This window comes from Lissotriton vulgaris, chromosome 10 (genome assembly GCF_964263255.1).
Source record: "Lissotriton vulgaris chromosome 10, aLisVul1.2, whole genome shotgun sequence".
Classification (NCBI taxonomy): domain Eukaryota; kingdom Metazoa; phylum Chordata; class Amphibia; order Caudata; family Salamandridae; genus Lissotriton; species Lissotriton vulgaris.
Window position 1 is genome coordinate 141,491,738 of NC_141698.1, and position 20,299 is coordinate 141,512,036.

The 20,299-nt window shown below is 42.7% G+C and overlaps 1 protein-coding gene across 1 annotated transcript in view; it reads right to left on the minus strand.

The window, feature by feature from the left end:
• The window catches only part of CACNA1H (calcium voltage-gated channel subunit alpha1 H), a 1,502,131-nt gene that overhangs the window by 737,998 nt on the left and 743,834 nt on the right, over positions 1 to 20,299 (minus strand). Inside the window, exon 7 of the mRNA XM_086940723.1 lies at positions 3,899 to 4,214. Within this exon, the coding sequence (XP_086796849.1) occupies positions 3,899 to 4,214 (316 nt within the window). The remainder of the gene's footprint in view (positions 1 to 3,898; positions 4,215 to 20,299) is intronic.

Consider the following 20,299-nt stretch of genomic DNA (forward strand, 5'->3'; position numbering starts at 1 on the left):
ATGCAGTAAAAATGAAGACACTTTCTTCAATGTTAAAAGGAATAACGGGTTCTTAATGTTACATAACACCCCTAGGCAGAAATTGGAAATGCAATGACTAATACCGATTTGTGGTCCTTCAATATTTTGATACTCATTGTGCCAATGGCCTATTAATGAATTGTCCTCTATTTCTTTAGAGAGAATACATGACTCTACAGAAACTGATGACAGTACCCCGGTGGATAATGGGTGCAGGTCTTTACCAAATTGGAAATAGAAGCCATAATTGAACATTAAGGCAAGGTATTACAGTCATACAGAAAGTAGCACAAAACACCAAAACTGTATTTAGCCCTTGATATACCTCCAACTCTTATGCATCTAATACGACCAGAGCAACGTATTAACTCTGGAGATGAAATCCCTCTAATCATGCAAACAGCACTCATTTGCAGGACTTTAATCCAACATATATACCTGTACCAGCACTTCTCTGCAGGCCTTCACTGCGATTTATAAGACAGAGGGCCCGATTTAAAAAAGTAGTCTGAGACAAAATCCAAACTTTACGACTTTCGGTATTCACAGAATGCCTTTAGGAGTACTAAAATTACAATTTTGTCTCAGATAATCTTAAATTTGTCTTAAATTTAATTTAAGACCAAAATTTAAGATTAACTGGGCCAAACCCTAACTTTAGTACTCCTAAATGCCTTCTGTGAATACCGAAAGTCGTAAAGTTAGGATTTTGTCTCCAATTACTTTTGTGAATCTGGCCCAGAGTCTTCACTCCTCTTCAGAACCTTAGTACATTTTTTAAGAGCAGAATTATCTCCCCTATGGAGGACCTTATTAGGTTTTATAAAAACTACAATCAACTCTTTCCTGCAGGACTTCGGTAATTTTTAGGACACGGTCACCACTGCTCTGCCAATCATCAGTATATTTTAAAGGACAGAACTACGGTATGTGTTACATCTTGGACACAAGATCTCATTTGAACTGTGCACACCCTCCTTAGATGCACCCATAATGGATAGGTACTGTGTGCCCATTTACCAAAATAACGTGTTTTTTCATCAGGCCATTTCTAACACTCAATAAGTGCATGCGCAGGAGTTAAGAGTCTCAGTGTCCAATTTATCAAGGATTTGACAATGGACCCCTAAGTAACTGGTCTTATGAGAATCAGTTTCCATACCTAGCTTAGCCACACTGGACCTTATCCACAGAGGTAAACTTACACTTTTGGTGTAAATTTACTATTGTTTTCTATTCACAAACTACAAATGTAATTTTACGTGTAGTATTTTTACGACTCCAGAGATTGTCCTATCTTTCAATGTGTGGAGTTCGCCACAGTTTCTAAGGATACTACATGTGTAACTACAGTTTGTGCATAGCAAAAAAATAGTAAACTTACACCAAAAGCTTAAGTTTACCTTTGTGAATAAGGTCAGAGAGTCACTGTGCGTATTGCACAACTTTTCTTCATCTCAATTCTGTTACTGGAACCTATTTTCCCTCTCTCAGAACCTACTTAACCATAAAAGAAGCAGGAACATGTTCACACCAGCCTAATATCTCACTCTGAGAATGATTAGAAAGTATAAGCCTGTCCCTTCCTTTGGGGGGGGGGGGGGGGGGGGAGGGAGTGGTGCGGGGGTACTATGTATCCAACCGAAGAGAACTTTTAAAAAATAAAAATGAGTAAATACAATGCCTATTGTATCACAATTTGTCTAATATATTTGTTAACATCTGTTGGACTTGCAGGCACTTCAGAAGGTGAACTTATAAAAATGTATTACAATGCTTCTTAATGTACCACAGTACCAGGAGCAATAGTTTATTGCAGAAATCTATATTTATGTCTATAAGGGAATTTTGTGCTAGCTAGTAATAAAACAGATGCCAGAGCAAGTAAACCTTTATGCCATTGAAATTATATGATTCTCTTACTCAAAATATAGAGATAGAGGAATGCCTCCAATGTTCAAAACGGTGCCAGGATATTGTTCCAATTACTGCTGTGTACAATTTAATGACTGAGGGCCAGATGTAGGTAGCTCTTTACCGATCGGAATCGGCCGAAAAATACCGATATTCGGCCGTTTCCGAGCGGTAAAGGGCTATGGAGATGTTGGGGCACATATTCGGTAATTTTACCGATTCTTTCTTATTACCGAATCGGTAATAAGTACCGAATTGGTAATAATTACCGAATCGGTAATATTACCGAAAATGCTATGTGGGTAGCTAATTTTCCATTGGCACATGGCTTACATAATCGGTATTTTACCATGGAATACAAATCCATGGTAAAATACCGATTCCTGTGTACATGCACATCTGTGCATGTACACATGTGCCATGTGACAGACAGACGTGCCCTTAGGGCATGTCTGTGTGCCATATTGCACACATGCCCGTTTTGGGGGTGCTAGAGGGTGTCAAAGTGACACCCCCTGGGTCCTTGACAAATTCGGTATTTACCGATTCGGTAAATACCGAATCGGTATTTGAATTGAATCCTATGGGCTTCAAGGCCCATAGGATTCTATAGCAAATACCGATTCGGTATTTACCGAATCGGTAAATACCGAATTTTTAAGGATTCGGTAACATATCCAGATGTTGGGACCTACATCCAATTTACCGATTTTGAAATACCGAATCGGTAAAATTCGGTATTTCAAAATCGGTAAATGGGATTTACCTACATCTGGCCCTGAGTCTATCAAAACATGTGTTGGCACTGTGAGGACTAAATGTAGACAGCTTATCCAGCCATTAAACCATCACTATAGCTTGAAGTCCAGGATGGTGAGTGCTACTTTTGGAATGTCCCACTCAACATATAACACAACACAACATAACATAACATAGCATTACTCAACATGGTGCATTTAGCAGATTGGTGGGAAATATAAATCAAAAGGGGCATGGAGGGGCAGGATGAGCCCAGACTGTCTCCCAACCCCATGTGGGGTGGCCCTAAGGTACCCCCACTAGCATCAAAATTAATATTTTAAAAACAACATTTTTATTGTGGAAGTCACGAATCCTGATGCTCCCTCGCTTTTATGGATACCTAATACATTGCTTTTGACCTCACAATATTTATACCAATAAATACAAAAACTAAGAGGAAAATATAATACAATATCAACACACAAAAAAGCCTTGAGGCTAACCTCAAATGCAACCCAATAGTAAGGCCATAGAAATGGAGAACAATTCAAGACACCACAAACAAAGACACCTTCCGATCCTCCCCACACTAAGATGCTTCCACAAGCAGATACAGAACGCCAAGTGCACAATTCTTGCAGATCACATAGACACCAGCTCTAACAGCAGCAACAAAATCTTCACCATCATAAAAGATTTAACTGTGCCTCCTGCTGCCTCCAGCAACATCACTCCCCTCACACGACCATGGCAATATGCTCTTGGAATTCTTCTGTAACAAAATCACTTCCATATACAGCAACTTCAACCTTAAACTGGACTCTTTCACCGTCGCAACTCCACTGGTTTAGCATTGTATTATATAACATGACTCTTAGATTTGTTACTGAAGATTGTTAAGTACCACAGACTCCTTCAAAGACACTTGTATTACCACGAGCAAGCCTCACAAGCCAAAAACCATTTTACGAGAAGTCAGAAATCTAAAAATCTCTTTGCAAGATTTCACTCCTACGAGAGCCTTACTACCAGGGCTCATTCATCCAATAACTTCAGAATTCATAACTCTCACAGCTTCTCTACCAGGTCTTGTGGTATTGGATTTTCATAAACAGGGTATGTAACCTTCAGATCTTTCAAAACAAGTCTACACAAATGTCACAGTTTCTTCACAAGGGCTTCAAATTTTAGTACACCAAGGAACGCAGCTCAAATTTCTTACCTGAAAAATTGCTATCCAGGCGTAACCTATGTTATCAAAACTAATAGCTCCTTTGTGCGGATTCACCTCCCCTGTCTTGCAAGTGTTATAATATTGGTTCCAGTTTATACAGCTGTTCCTGGTGCCATGATCCATATGGAACCAGTTGTGGTTTTCCAAGTCCGCGCTAAGCGAGCATTCCAACCCATATTCTTTCTTCGGAGGGAGATCGTGGCACCTCAACATGCCATTGTCGCGGACGGTGGAGCAGATAAAGGGGTTGTCTTCGCTTTCATCTAATTGATAATAAGGTCGTAGAGAGGAGAGGTTGTAAGTCCTAGAAGGACGAAGAGAAGAAAGGAAAGAATGAATGATTTACCGTGCTCCTCTTTTATCACAGATTGTCAAGCATATATACTCTGTACCAAGTCTCCGAATCATGCACAGGAAGAAGATATGCTTCCTTCATATGGCCTCCATACCTTGACGTAAGCGAATGAGCATCTGGAAATACAAGCCACTAGTTGAAATGCATTACTCAGAGAGACAGCTGAGCTACTTTGCAGGGTCCCACTTATCTATGCATTACCATATACTCACAGAGGTACAGTCAAATTAGACAAGCAATGGCAAAACCAATAATATGCAAATGTATGTAAACAACATTTGTAAATTTATGTGTGATCATATCCCAGCCAGAGCTATTAACATGGCAAAAGCTTACTTAGTACTGTATTTTTTTTAAGCCTCCTGCGTTGAAATAACTAAACAAAAAAACTGCTTACGTTATACATTGCAGGTACAACAGTTCAATCAATGGGTGATTATTCTGAGTACGGTTGAGATGTAAATACTTTCTCATGTATTTCAATGCTAGCACTCCATAGGAGGCAGATTGAAACACCTGGCACAAAAGTATGATGAGAAAGACCACTGTAAGTATATTTTTATATATTGTTAACAATAGGTAATAGAGAAAGCTGCACTGTTAAGCCAGACTAACAAATGAGATAGCAACCACCTGACAGTCTGCCATTCTGCCGTATAGAAGCAAATGTTCCAGGAATCAATAAGTCCACACAAGTCCAACATAACAGAATTGTATGTAGGAAAACTGGGACTTTAATTACCTGATTCACTGTAAGCATACGAAATAAAGTCAAAGTATTCAGATGCAAATTCCCTGTTTGCAACTGTGCATGTTGAGGGAATCCTAAAGTCCACAAGATGTATTACCCAGGCACACTATTAAAACACACAACACATTTAAGATCATCACCAAACTTTTCCAGTTTAGCGTGAATTTGAGGAATTCTGGACGCCATCAAATATTCCCATAGCATCTGAGTCCACTGTTTGACATGATGTTTTGAATAGAGTGAACCAAATGTCCTAATTCATCTGCTCCACCATGTGTGCTGCTGTACATTTAAAGGAGGTAATGCCTCCTAAACCTTTCCACCCCTATTGCTATCTCAAACGGCTGCCAGCTTCTTCTTTCCAGCCATCCTGCCAGAAATATGCATTGGATCACCCATCTCAACCAGTCTCTTACTCCCAGGGTTCCTGCCAGTGTGCCACCATATCAAGGACACGAATATTGACTTACACACTTATTGGCTCCACGATGTCAATTAACAACATATCGTCAAGGCAGCAATATTTTGGGACGAATAGAAGTATTTTTCGTAAATCCACATTTATTTACCATGACAATATGTTTGTAATCAGTATTGCAGAGTCAATAAAACAGAGGTCAATGCTTAAACATTGATATTATGGTAGAACACCCTAAGAACGCAGATTAACAATTGCGTCATAGTGATGCTACCACAGGAATTAACGATATCAAAGGCTTATTCCTGCCAAATTAGCAAATTAGAACCCTACAAATAGAATCAAATCTTATTCACCCTAATACCTCCCTGGCTCTTAGTAATGGTTCATTCATGCTGCTACCACATTCTTAACTAGAACTGAAACTTTATTACAATACTCCTCTTCTAAAAGACTTTCACTGACACTCAGAAGCGGCTGGTGTCAGAGAAATGTGGTGAGGCAGCGCAGGTGGGGGGGGGGGGGTGTCACAAACAAAACACTAGACAGAATACCTTACTCGCCGTGCTTCTGCATGCCGCTCTGCTCGTCGGTCTTCTGCTCCTCAGACTGGGCACGTGCTGAAGCTCCCAGCTTCCTCCACGGCCAATCCAAATGCTGCTCTCATACCCATGAGAGCAGTGTCTGGATTGGGAAGGGCGGGCTTGTTTTGAACTCCATCTGGAGCCTGTGCCTGCTGGCCTTTCCACCCAGCAACACAGCTGGGTTGGAGAGATGTCAGTCCGCATGACGTTAGGCTGTCCTAAGACGACCGGCAAAACTGTCATGCACACTGACCCAGGGCTCACCACTCATCCTCCCCCTGCTGGAGTGCTGTGTCCCCCCCACGACTCGGCCACAGGACAAAAAATAAAATGATCTGCATTTAGATCAATTCATTTTTTTGTTTGCCTCTGCGGGCAGTGGGGCGATGTTCCTCCACTATAGCGGAGTAGCCGCCGCTGCTAACTCTCAATTTCATAATCACATTTAAATTAGCCTGCATCACCTTTAAAGCTCCTTATCACCGCCAAGCCACATTCTTCTTCTTCTCCTTTTTAAAACTCTCACAGACCAAGTGAATTAAAACATTATAGCGTGCTAGAAAAGCCTGCTGCTATGCTGACCAAGGGAATCAACAATTTTTGCCTGTCATACTTTTAAAAGGGAAACATAGGTGGAATTGCATGGCTTACCGTGTTGGCTATCACATAAATACTGAAAACGGAGTAATACAGTCCTTCTGTACATACCTTCCAACCTTATCTGTCCTAAGAATAAAAGGAAACACACCAGTGCCAGGCACCCATGTGTTCTTCGTCCCAAAATGTAGGAATCATATCAGCCTGTGAGACTTCTGTAGTTCGAAGAAGGCTAGTCGTATGGTTGATTTTTACTGAAAATATAAGGGCAGTGCTTGGATCTGTGCTTTAAAGGGTGTCAAACGGACCCAGTCAAGCGACTGTCAGCATGGACGGCAGGGATCCTCTGGGCACCTTTTTCTGAGCAGGCGTTTTGATCAGTTGTTGGTGTCTGGTGGGTGGCTGTCAAAGTGCTGGTGTTCCTGAAATCATATGCCCTAGGAATCCTCAAATCTGTGGCATGTAGCACCTCTCCTGAGCAAGGTAGAGTGTGAAGGAAAGAACTGGTAAGATGTCTGGTGAATAGTTGTGTGAAGGTGCTTTCAGTCGGATATGGTGAGGTGTTTGTCGGATTTCACTAGGATCTTTGACACACACAGACAAAAGCACTCACACACTCTTAAAAATGTTGGTTAAGTTACAAAATATTGCACTTTCCCTCACTTACGGATCCACTACGATCCCGTTTGGAAGGGCTCCGAATCGGATTCGGGTTTGCTAAATCCGATTCAGAACCCTTGATTCTGACCAAATTGTACACAGTTCTGCACGACCTATTACGATGCCCGGAAACCATTAGGGCTGTCCACATCGGTTCCAAAAGGCATTCGGACAGGATTAGCCTTTCGGAGCCGATTCATACTGCTCTATGGACATGGCTTCCGAGTGAGCGATTAAGATGACAGATTCAGATAGCCAATTTGGTTTGCCTGAAACAAAACAGCTGGCAGAATCTGTCTTTGGGGACCTGTAGCAGGCATCCCTTCACCTGGGGCCCTCCGAATCAGGCCCGTGTGTGTGCCCATGGGTCCCGTCTTCCCAACTATGCAAAATATAGCAGGCACCAAGAGGTGCCTGCCACAGGGTGCACGATTTTCCCCATCCACCCCTTTCTTCAATGGGAGCCTGTGTTTACGTTCGCAACACCGGCTATTATTGAAGTCAATGGGAGTCCGACCGAATCGCATCCAGAAGTATCTGGATGCATTCTAATCGCTTGGTCGGACTCCCCTGATCTGAGTTTTTCGGAAAGCATTCCGGAACCTAATCGGTCAGAATACTTTCCATATTAGATGGTAATCAGCCTCTTAGTAGCCATATAAATCTGCATTACTCCCACAGTCTTCTGTCCCTTTAGCCTCTCTCATGCACCCTGTTTGTCGTATAAGGTATTTTAACATAATATGCCTGCATGATTGTTGTGCAACAAGAAGCTCACTCCCCCTGTCCCCTAATCTTACAGACCAAGTTACGCCCCTGCCAATGCACAAGGCTGTGGAAAGAATTTTTTCATCTATCCCTGATTCCAGTGAGAGTGTCCTACAGTGCCAGTCTATGAGTATGGACATACCCAAATGGCCATATGTCTTTTCACAAAGCTAAACGCTGAAGAAGTGGGCTTTAGCAGTGACCAGTGCTAACATCTAAAATAAATATAGTACAATAAATTGTACGTTTGTGATGGAGTACATATTTGTGACACAGTACCCCATCCACCAAACTCTAAATCAGGTCCTAAACAGTTTTTATTGCACATGTCTGTTAGTAAAAAATAAAATGATAGCATTTATCCTTGCTGTGTTTCATATCAGAGGTTACTGGATTTTTATTGAGTTACTGGGGCAGATAAAGTCACAGTCAAGCATGTCTTTCATATTGTGCAACTTCATCCCTCAATACCAACTGGAGATCGTTGCAATAGGTCTCATTATGGGTTTGGCAGTCAGATGGACCGCCAAACCCACGGTGGAGGTGCGGCTACCGCCGCATCTGTAGTTCACCTGCACGATTACAGGCAGGGCGGTTGGACTGTCATGTGACCCATGCTGACGCGATCCCTTGCAGTCTTTCAGTGGTCTGAGGCCCCTAATATGCTACGGGTGCCACTGCGGCACCTCCAAGCATATTAGGATCTCTCTCACTGCCACAGTTTTCATGGCCGAGAGCCCTCCATAAAAAGTGTGGTGGCGAGGAAACAAATCGTTCCCTACAGGGCCCACTGTTGCCTCTGCGCCAGGGGATGCATGCAGGGGGACACATGGTGTGCTCCCCTGTGTGAATGCCTTTGCAGTTCCTTCAGGGCATGAATATGGCAGTCCATGCCCTGCAGGAATGTGCAATAGCGCTCCAATAGTGGTGCCTTGCTAAGGCTTACGTATGAACCTTAGGACTGCACCTCTGGGGCCAGCCGCAGCCAAACTGCCTGACCTGGATTCCACTTGCAGGAAAATTATTGCTTTGCTGTACCAACTTTAGCCGAAGTGAGCATTATTTATTTTGCATGGACAGTATCATTCGAGTAAAAATACATATAAACAAATTCAAATGTGTATTTACATTATATACATTTTCACATTTGGACGTGACTTTGTGACCCGAGTGACGTGACCATAACCAAAACAATGCAATCTATGTAGTGCTAGTAAAGAAGGAAGCCATTGGTTATTGGAATCTAAAGGGGAGCCCTTTGGATATCTGATAGAGACATTTGTTCATAAACAACTCTTCTAGTTTGTTGGGGCTCTCCCTTTGTAGTTGTAGACAACATTTATGCCCTTTCTTTATTCCACATGAGCCCACGGAAGACGCACAGCACTACCCTATGCGCGTTGTACCTCTTCTGTGGACTCATGTGCAAAATCATTTTTGAAACTGCCTTCAACACTGACCTCTAATGTGCTAGAAAATAACTCCTGATGGGATGGCTTTAAGGGATGCAAAATGTCCATGGCCAGCCAGTCATTTGACTTTCAGCTGGCAAAACTACCTGGGGAATTAATTAGTGTGAACTGCAAGGGTGGCTTTAGGGTTGTTGGCTGTTGCCCTCAAGAAGCGCGATTTCCAGCGTACATTCATGTTTCAGGTACAATGCGCATTGTCACAGGCTGAACATGACATATCCGCCCTAAGCACCATACCATTCATGCATAATGCAATTATAGCCACCAGGGTCGAGGCCCACACTAACGTGGGCCTGTGTGGAGGGAAGCACTATGCAGAAGAGCTTCACCTAAAGGAGGAAAATCAATAGGAAAAACTCCCAGATGAGAATTACGGGGCATATTATCAAGGACCGGTGTTAAAATTATCGCAGTTTTATCGGCAGGAAACTGCTGATAAAACGGCGATAATGGGCTTGATAATACGCGGTTGTTAATCCCCATAGAAGCCCATGTTTTGGTGTGAACATGGGCTTCTATGGGAATTAACAAGGGCGTATTACCAAGCCCATTATCGCCGAAAAAACAGCGATAATTTGATAATATGCCCCCACATTTCCACTTCTGTAGACCTTTGGAAACCACTATCTGAAAAGAAGGACAAACATCTGCCACAGCCCACATAAACTGTCCTAGGAGCATGAGAAATATTAAAATTAGCCATAGCTCCCTCTTTTGGCTGCGATCTCTCTTAATTGGTCTGGGATTAGCTGTAAAGTATTGCATCGGTAAGATAATTGGCTGTTTTAATTGGAGTCGTGTTGATATGTGGCTTCTAGTCGCCCACAATTCCATCCATTACACTGCAGTTTCTGGATGCTGCCGCAGAGTTAGCAGTAAAACCATTACAATAATTTTTAAAAATAACCATTTTCTGGATCCCATGACGTGCTGTTCTCATTATATAGCGCAAACTAGACCAGAGACATCGGGTATCAGAGCGCTTTACATAGCACCAGTTTTGTTACAGATGGGCAAATTCATATTTTTGTTAGGCACAGGGAGATTTGTTAGGCACAGGGAGATTAAGTAATTTGCCCAGAATCACAGGATGTTTAGCATCGTTGCCAAGAATCGAACTCGGTTCCCCAGCTTCGAGGTCGATCGCTCTAGCCGTGAGGATACATCCTCTCCATTATCATCCATCCATTCTCCTTTTGTTTAAACACCAAAACACTTGCTAACAGCACAATTTAAGAGTATGACGTATTTGTTTTGATTGCTAAGTCTTAGCGTTCCACAGATATTTTTTCCTAAAAAGTGCTGCCAAAATTTAGAAGTGTTAAGTGGCAATGTACATTATTGAAACAGCAGCTGGGTTTGAACAAGAAGGTCATTAAACTTCAAATCAGGTGGCATTTTATCTTAATTAAAAAAACAATTATGTTTAACAAATGGAGCCTGGGCGTTACCTGCTCGGCTACAGAAGAAAACTCCATTGTCTTTATGAAGAATAGCAAGTAAACAAGCATTGTGAAAGGCAAAAGGCCTATCATTAGCTGTCAAACTTTTGGCTTTGTCCCTGCTTGTTTTTTTTTTGTGCAAAACGTCATTGATGTGGAAGCTGCAGTGCTCTTAGCCAATAAAAAATGGCTTAACCCCTTCGCTGCGGCCGCGATTTTACCGCTGTGCGGTAAACAAAAGAATAGGGCGGGGCCGTGACGAACCCCAGCCGTCATCAGCACACGCCCACCGCGGGGCGTGACGGCTGGGGTTCGTCACCAGCATGGGAGGAGTTAAATAAAAATAACTTTTGGTCTCAAAAAGCATGCAATGCCATAGTTGTACCTGGTACGGAAGGGAACTACTTTACGTATGGATGTATTCTTTGTGAAAGATCAGAATGGGAACCTTTACAGGGAAGTTAGCACATGGCTGAAGCGGCCTCATTCATTGCCTGATGCAGTGTGCTGTAGTAGCCAGAAAAAAATGTTGATGAACCAATATCCGAACAATGGATGAAGAGGGTTGGCTTAAAGCCCATAGATGTAAGTTTATTATACATACATGTTTAATAAAATTAAAAGGTCTTGGCTAATGCCAAACCTAGAAGTCTGCCAGCCTGCGACCCAGCCTTTGCAAAAAAAAAAAATATATACCTTAATGTTATAAGCAGGGGCAATGAAGGTGCTAAGGCAACTAAAACAAAAATTGTCCTACCTCAATCTTATTTTTTGCCTTCAAACCTCTTGAAAATGCATAGTTCAGGACATGTTTGTTTAACTACAATTTAATTTACTTCATATTTTACATTCTTTGGTTGATTTTTTGCCTATATCATAAATTTAGGTAACACCATGGGGGTAGACAAAATAGATTTTTTTTCTCTGCACAATACAAATAATTCTATGAAAATTACTTATTACGTTTATTTAATTTCACTAGTCATTTGACCAGAAACTGCGTATGCGTTCAATTTTAAAAAAAATCTCTTTTTCTGGCAGTACTCCTAACTATGCCTGAGTAGAATTTATATTAAACTGGCATACTTCATATAATTTTAGGAATTTTGCTTTATGCTTGTTACACAAAAATTGTTAAATTATGCCATTAGAGGCACACCCTTTGCAAATCTACAACAAACACCACCAGGCAAGACCTGACCTGGAACCACCAAAGGAAAGGGAAATGAGGAGGGCCAAGGAACACGTGCTGCCGAGGCCTCGAGGCTGGCTGCGAGGAGATAGGTTACACCTGGAATCAAACTGAAGGAAAAGCCCGGAACGGAGAAGGGTGGGGAGTTCTGGTTGATAGCTTATATCCCAGGAAGGAGGGGTAGAAGGCATAAGTAAGATGCGATTACATCACTTTTTTGGAATTATGCGACATTCACTGTAAAAACGTTTTACACATTTGCCATTTGTAATACAAATTTACTGCTTTTGTTTTTGAATGCATCCTTGGGTCAAAAATTGGTGTAAGGATGCATTTCGTGCTGAATTATTGTGTGAAATGACAGATTTGAAGTTCACATATATATACTGAAACTTTATGTAGTTATGTGAAAGCACATTATACAAATTTCACACACCACTAGTCCTACGTTGGAGGTCAGATGCAACTGCAAGACCATTAGTAAAACTTGAAGCGTGTTAGCTAACACTAGCCTTGTGCCACGTTGTTGAGTTGATGCCATTATGCTGCTATGATGAAATTAAATATGTAAGGAAGGGGCATATTACCAAGGGCCTTATCGCCGCTTTAGCGGGAATTTTTCCCGCTAAAGCGGCGATAATTTTATCGCCCTATTACCTAGCTGTCGCTAACACCGGTTAGCGACAGCTAATAGGGGATAGCGGGCATTTAGGGGCCCACTATGCATGTCAGCGATAATTATCGCTAATGACATGCAAAGTGGGCGTGCCAAGATGTTAGCGACTGGAAACAGTCGCTAACATCGCTATCACCTATTACCAACTTTTGGAAATAATCGCGTTAAGCGCGATTATCTCAAAAAGCTAACGCCTGACCAGAGCAGTTCTTAGCCATGTTATCCAATGGAAGGTGGATAACATGGCTAAGAGCATTGTCACGATAATGCATGAATATCGCTGATTTTACAGCGATATTCATGGATTTCGGTCGATTTTTATCGCTTAGGAGATAAACCTTGATAATATCAATGCTCCTAAGCGATAAAAATCGTCGCTACACGGCGATAAAATTATTGCCGCTAAGCCAACCTAGCGATAATTATCGCTAGTTGTTGGTAATATGCCCCAAGGTTCCTTGCTGTTAGATGAGTGCTCTCAGTATTTTAAGGAGTTAGGGCTGATAGTGACCATAGAAATGTGTGCAGATACTCCAAGACGGGAACAAAAAAATTAATGTGACTAACTGCCATTGCCAAAGTTGATGCAACCAGGTATACATTTTTATTTTCAGCTTGGGTGTTCAGAACACTAACATTTGCTAACATGCCAAATATTGAACTAACTAAAACAGCAGATAATACCTCAACCCCATTTCTTCTCTCCCGCAAATCAGTGCTCCTGCAGCCCTCTGAATGTTCCTTTAACAAAGACGATCAATGTTTCAATTTTTTGAAAAAGAAAAAGTAGACAGATAATTAAAAAAGGTTAAAAAAAAAACAGAAACTTCTGCTGCCAGTGCTTCCAAAACGCGTTATAGCTTCAATGCTCAACAGGCGAGGATGGCTTCCTCCTGAAACAGGCTGCGTGGGCTGCGTCAGTGCGTGGGCGCGCGCGAGCTCCCTGTGTCAATTATCTCTGTAAGCCCTCGTGAAGAGCCGCCGCCTGTGCAGGCCAAGCGCGCGATCTGAAGAACCTCCAGCCCAGGAGAGGAGGCTTTAATAAAGTCTGGAGAAAAGGCTGCAGGGATTCCGCTGGCTTTTTCTAATTCCGTGTTTGAATCTATCTGGAGAAATTGAGGCGGGCAGCAGTATTATGTCGCGTGTGGGGAAAGAGCAGCAACACATGCATTGAAATATACAGATGTAAACATGGCGTGCTCTTTGTCATTTAAGGAGTAAAGTCAAGCAAACTGTGGTCGTTATGACCTTGATCATGACTAGGTCCTAAAGAGCCAAGAGTGCAGTATATCAATGATAAATGCACCACCTACTTTTACATGATATGTTTTTGCAAGTCAACAATGAATTCGATGACTGAGAAGAGTAATGAGTCCTAAGAACGAGTTCATTTATAGAGTTGTTAAACCAGTGGTGAAGATAGCCCCTTGAGCACCTGTGTCGGGCCCTGTGTTTGCCACCCCCCGCGGCAGCACTGAAGATCGGGGTTGGTGCTGGCTCGTGATGGCTGGCGATTGGCGCCCCATGACGGCTGCTTTGTGGGGGGTAGGCTAGGGGGGGGATTGCCGCTTGAGAAGGCAAGTAAGTGCGGGAGGAGGTCGCCGCCCCCAAAACTCATGCCCCCTGGGGTGGATTACCCCTCCCTCCTTGCTACTCCAAAGTGACTCGATATTTTTTCAATTACGGCAGAGAGTGTATTATGTCTTATAATGGCCAAATTCAAGCTATTCTATCAAAAAACCTTAACTGTTTGGCCTCTTGCCCTTTCATATGAAAGGCATATAATGGGTGCAATTATGTGGAATGGATCAGTAACCTGTGGTGGGAAATTAAACGCACCAGGAAGCGGACAGTCATTTGTTTGCAAGTCTACACTAACACAGGTAAATGGAATCAACTTTCAGGGAAAGGCTACAATGCAAAATTTGGGATAACAACAAAAGAGTTTCAGCTTTGTATGAACTGATCTTTAGCCTGGCCAAAAATAAACATACTGATATGAAAGTCTGCTTTACACTAATGGCTGTTCATTTCTGTTGTCAACTAGCAGCAGGTACTGTGACATCACAAGCTTAACACTTAAAAGTTATTATAGCAGGGTAGCTACATTGTTTTCATGTTTCTTATGATGAATGAATGAATGAATGGATTTTTTCTTTATAGCGCACAACTACTGGGAGAGTGTCCCGTCACTCAGCATAGAGGCACAGGTGAGGAAGAGCAGAGCACCCACAGGTGTTCCTGAGTCCTAAAACTTAAAATTATATGTCTTCAGAACCTTCTTAAAGGGTGTTTCCTCTGTTATTAATCTCACATGATCAGGCAGCTGGTTCCAAATACTTGCTGCTCTGAACGTAAAGGAGGACCCCACTCTACAAAGTTTACAGAAACGGCGGATTGCTAACAGGCCAGCGCTACTAGAGCGCAGCTGTCTTTCTGGTCTGTACTCCTCGATCCTCTCATTTAACCCTTTTACCGCAGCAGCAATTGATGAGTGGGCGGGGCCGCGCAGGGCCGGACTGAGAACAGAAACCGGCCTTGGCAAACTGCTTAACTGGCCCCCCCTGGGGTGAGGGGGAGTGCAGCTGAGTATTTTGCGTGGGGTGGTTTCGGCCGATTTTGTTACAGGGAACCGATATTGCCGGCCCCAGTAACAAAAACGGCCCCCCCTGTGGCACAAAACCGGCCCCCACCCTAGCGGCCTACTGAGGAAACGCCCGGTGCCCGCTATGGCCAGTCCGGCCCTGGGGCCGCGTTGGCCAACAGCCGTGTGCAGCACTACGGAGGTAGTGCGTGCGACGGCCGTTGTCCCACAGAAGCACGCAATGGGTTACGTATTCAGGACCCCTGTTGTAGAGGGCCTGGGGGCCAGAGTCATAGTTTTGAACATTATACGCTTGCGCACTGGAAGCCAATGATGAGTAATGTAACAGCTAGATTGTGATGAACAATGTCACAACTGGACTGCAAATAGGAAAATTAAAGACAGAATTGTATAAATATATTGCAGGCTTTCAGTTTTATACATACATACATACTTAAATACATACATACATTTTCAATCACACACATACTTTTCTTCGAGTGTACATTTTCTGCTCGTCTCTATTCGGATTAAAATTGAAAAACCCTCTTTGAATTCTTTGTGCTTCATAATATTGTTACGAGAACTTAATGTGCCTCAATAGGTTTGTTGCTCGGTTTGGAATACTGAAGCAAAAGCCTCATAAAGTGGGTGAGGATGGATTTGCTAAAAAGAAAAATGGGAAAAAGCCACTTACAAATGGTTTAGAAGTGCGAGTGCACAAGACCCAAGGATGTATAAAGTATCACTGCTACAAGGTAAATCATCTAATTAACAAAGAGGTTTTAAAAGAACAAGAAAGTACACAGTGTATACTGGTCACAAAACAAACAGTCATCATTGCCATTTCCTTCTAAACCTCTTGGGTTTTAATTAAGGTTTTAACTCTGTGTCTTCTGCGACAATTGTTTTTCCACCTAAGCACCCTCTTCAACACTCTAAGGGCCTGATATAAATCTCGATGGACAGGTTACTCCGATACAACGGTGATTGATATCCCATCCGCCGAAATATAAAACCCAATGGAAAACAACCTTTACAACGCAACCATTACATCGCACTACACTTACAACACAGGCATTACATCGCAACATCCTTTACAACGCATGACACTACAAGGCAGGCATTACAACGCATGACACTACATCGCATGTCACTACAACGCAGGTATTACAACGCATACCATTACAACACATACCATTGGTGTCAGAATAGTAATTTTTAACCCCTACACTATCCAACACGTACCCTACTGTTGCACACCCTGGTGTTATAATAGTAATTGTTACCCCTATACTATCTAATACTTACCTTAAATGCAATGCAATGGTATGCGTTGTAATGGTATTATGCGATGTAATAGAATGCGTTGTAAAGGCAGTTTTTTAAATGCGATCTAGTGTCATTCGATGTAATGGAATACGTTGTAGTGGATGTTGAGATGTAAAAACTGCGTTGTAAGTGCATGCAATGTAAATGTATGCGTTGTAACGTCATACATTCAAACCCAATATATCCTATTGGATTTACATTTCAGCGGACGGTATATCCGTCACCATTGTGAAAGAGTAACCTGTCCGCTGAGATCTAATTCAGGCCCTATGTCTACGTTTGTCCAATCGCTACAATAGTCTATCACACAGAGAGCCGTAAGATGGGGTACCAGTGACTTCAGTTAAAGACAATCACTTTTTTGAAGGCATGATACTATGATGACTCCATTTAAACTTTTCTGCCTCCTGTTCAAAGCACTAAAATTGAAGTGAGACATAATGGAAGGGAGGTCATGTTGGAACGTTAGCCAAAATGATATTTTGAGTGATAGCTCAGCCGTAGTAGTATTTGTCTGTCTATTACATATAGTCTAAATCTCAACAGCAGCTCAAATCTCTATTGCTTCAGCATAAATATTTCCATTGCAATAGCTTCCTTAACTAGAGAATTGGCACTAGTGACTCAATATTGCAGATCTAATCCTCTATTGTTAGTGGAAGCATTTCATAGGCTATAATTAAGCCTCTCGTGACACCACACCTGCCAAAAACATTGATGTGAAGCTAAAAAAATGTCAGTTCTGCTTGGAAGATCTTCCAATGGGCCAACAATTATAGAGGTGAACCCAAAAATACACTATTATATTTAATTCTGCATTGCGAGGATCTGGAAGCTATAATGCAACAATTACACAATAAAATATCACAAAATGTAGCTTGCTATCAGAGGTTGCCATAAAGCACAATGATCTTTGAAATGTGAAATGCTGGTCAGTGTTTTTTGAAGAACAAGCTCAACAAACAAATGCACATTAGGGGTGGGCCGAACACACAGAGTTTTACTCAGCGGAATTCCATGGAGTTCAATAAAAACTCCCTCTAGCGGACTGAATACGGCACATTGCTTTGATTTTTAGCAGTGGGAGCTTGTTCCATGCTGTAAACTCAGCGTAAATGGCACCGCGCCAGAGGGTGGTGTTTCTTTCTGCCACTCGAGTAGATTTTCTACTTGATCAGCAGCTTTCTCAATGTGAATGGTCGCCACCTGCCGTGATCACCCACGTTGAGAAAACGTTACCTGGAGGCATTTTTAGAGCCTGAAAATTGTGCTAGTGGATACAAATTCTCGTTCGCGCTCACCAACTTAAGGTGGGTGTGCCACACATGAGACAAAACTCCACCACATGGCCGTTGGCGGAGTTTTGCCAGAACTATGCGTTCCAAGAGGAACAGGGAGTGGGCAAAACTCCTCATACTCCACCGGCGTAGTGCATTAATGTGTCTATGACCCCTCCTCCCATGCAAGAGCTTTGTCCAGAAAGCATTAATGTGTCTTTGACCACTCCTCCCAAACAAGAGCTTTGTCCCAGAGCATGTATTAATGTTTCTATGACCACTCCTCCCATGAAAGAGCTTTGGCACAGCATGCATTATTGTTTCTATGACCACTCCTCCCATGCAAGAGCTTTGTCCCAGCATGTATTAATGTGTCTATGACCACTCGTCCCATGCAAGAGCTTTGTCCCAGCATGTATTAATGTGTCTATGACCACTCCTCCCATGCAAGAGCTTTGTCACAGCATGCATGAATGTGTCTGTTACAACTCCTCCTATGCAAGAGCTTTGTCCAGAATGCATTAAAGTGTCTATGGCCACTCCTCCCATGCAAGAGCTTTGTCACAGCATGCATGAATGTGTCTATGACCACTCATCCCATGCAAGAGCTTTGTCCCAGCATGTATTAATGTGTCTATGACCACTCATCCCATGCAAGAGCTTTGTCCAGAATGCATTAAAGTGTCTATGGCCACTCCTCCCATGCAAGAGCTTTGTCACAGCATGCATGAATGTGTCTATGACAACTCATCCCATGCAAGAGCTTTGTCCCAGCATGTATTAATGTGTCTGTGACAACTCCTCCTATGCAAGAGCTTTGTCCAGAATGCATTAAAGTGTCTATGGCCACTCCTCCCAAGCAAGAGCTTTGTCACAGCTTGCATGAATGTGTCTATGACCACTCCTCCCATTCAAGAGCTTTGTCCCAGAGCATGTATTAATGTTTCTATGACCCCTCCTCACATACAAGAGCTTTGTCACAGCATGCATGAATGTGTCTATGACCACTCATCCCATACAAGAGCTTTGTCACAGCATGCATGAATGTGTCTATGACCACTCCTCCCAAACAAGAGCTTTGTCCCAGAGCATGTATTAATGTTTCTATGACCACTCCTCCCATGAAAGAGCTTTGGCACAGCTTGCATTAATGTGTCTATGACCACTCCTCCCATGCAAGAGCTTTGTCACAGCATGCATGAATGTGTCTATGACCACTCATCCCATGCAAGAGCTTTGCCCAGAATGCATGAATGTGTCTGTTACAACTCCTCCTATGCAAGAGCTTTGTCCAGAATGCATTAAAGTGTCTATGGCCACTCCTCCCATGCAAGAGCTTTGTCACAGCATGCATGAATGTGTCTGTTACAACTCCTCCTATGCAAGAGCTTTGTCCAGAATGCATTAAAGTGTCTATGGCCACTCCTCCCATGCAAGAGCTTTGTCACAGCTTGCATGAATGTGTCTATGACCACTCCTCCCATGCAAGAGCTTTGTCACAGCTTGCATGAATGTGTCTATGACCACTCATCCCATGCAAGAGCTTTGTCACAGCTTGCATTAATGTGTCTATGACCACTCCTCCCATACAAGAGCTTTGTCACAGCTTGCATTAATGTGTCTATGACCACTCCTCCCATACAAGAGCTTGGTCCCAGAGCATGTATTAATGTTTCTATGACCCCCTCCTCACATACAAGAGCTTTGTCACAGCATGCATGAATGTGTCTATGACCACTCATCCCATACAAGAGCTTTGTCACAGCATGCATGAATGTGTCTATGACCACTCATCCCATGCAAGAGCTTTGTCACAGCATGCATGAATGTGTCTATGACCACTCCTCCCATACAAGAGCTTTGTCACAGCATGCATGAATGTGTCTATGACCACTCCTCCCATACAAGAGCTTTGTCACAGCATGCATGAATATGTCTATGACCCCTCCTCCCATACAAGAGCTTTGTCACAGCATGCATGAATGTGTCTATGACCACTCCTCCCATACAAGAGCTTTGTCCCAGAGCATGTATTAATGTTTCTATGACCACTCCTCCCATGAAAGAGCTTTGTCACAGCATGCATGAATATGTCTATGACCCCTCCTCCCATGCAAGAGCTTTGTCACAGCATGCATGAATGTGTCTATGACCACTCCTCCCATACAAGAGCTTTGTCACAGCATGCATGAATGTGTCTATGACCACTCCTCCCATACAAGAGCTTTGTCACAGCATGCATGAATATGTCTATGACCCCTCCTCCCATACAAGAGCTTTG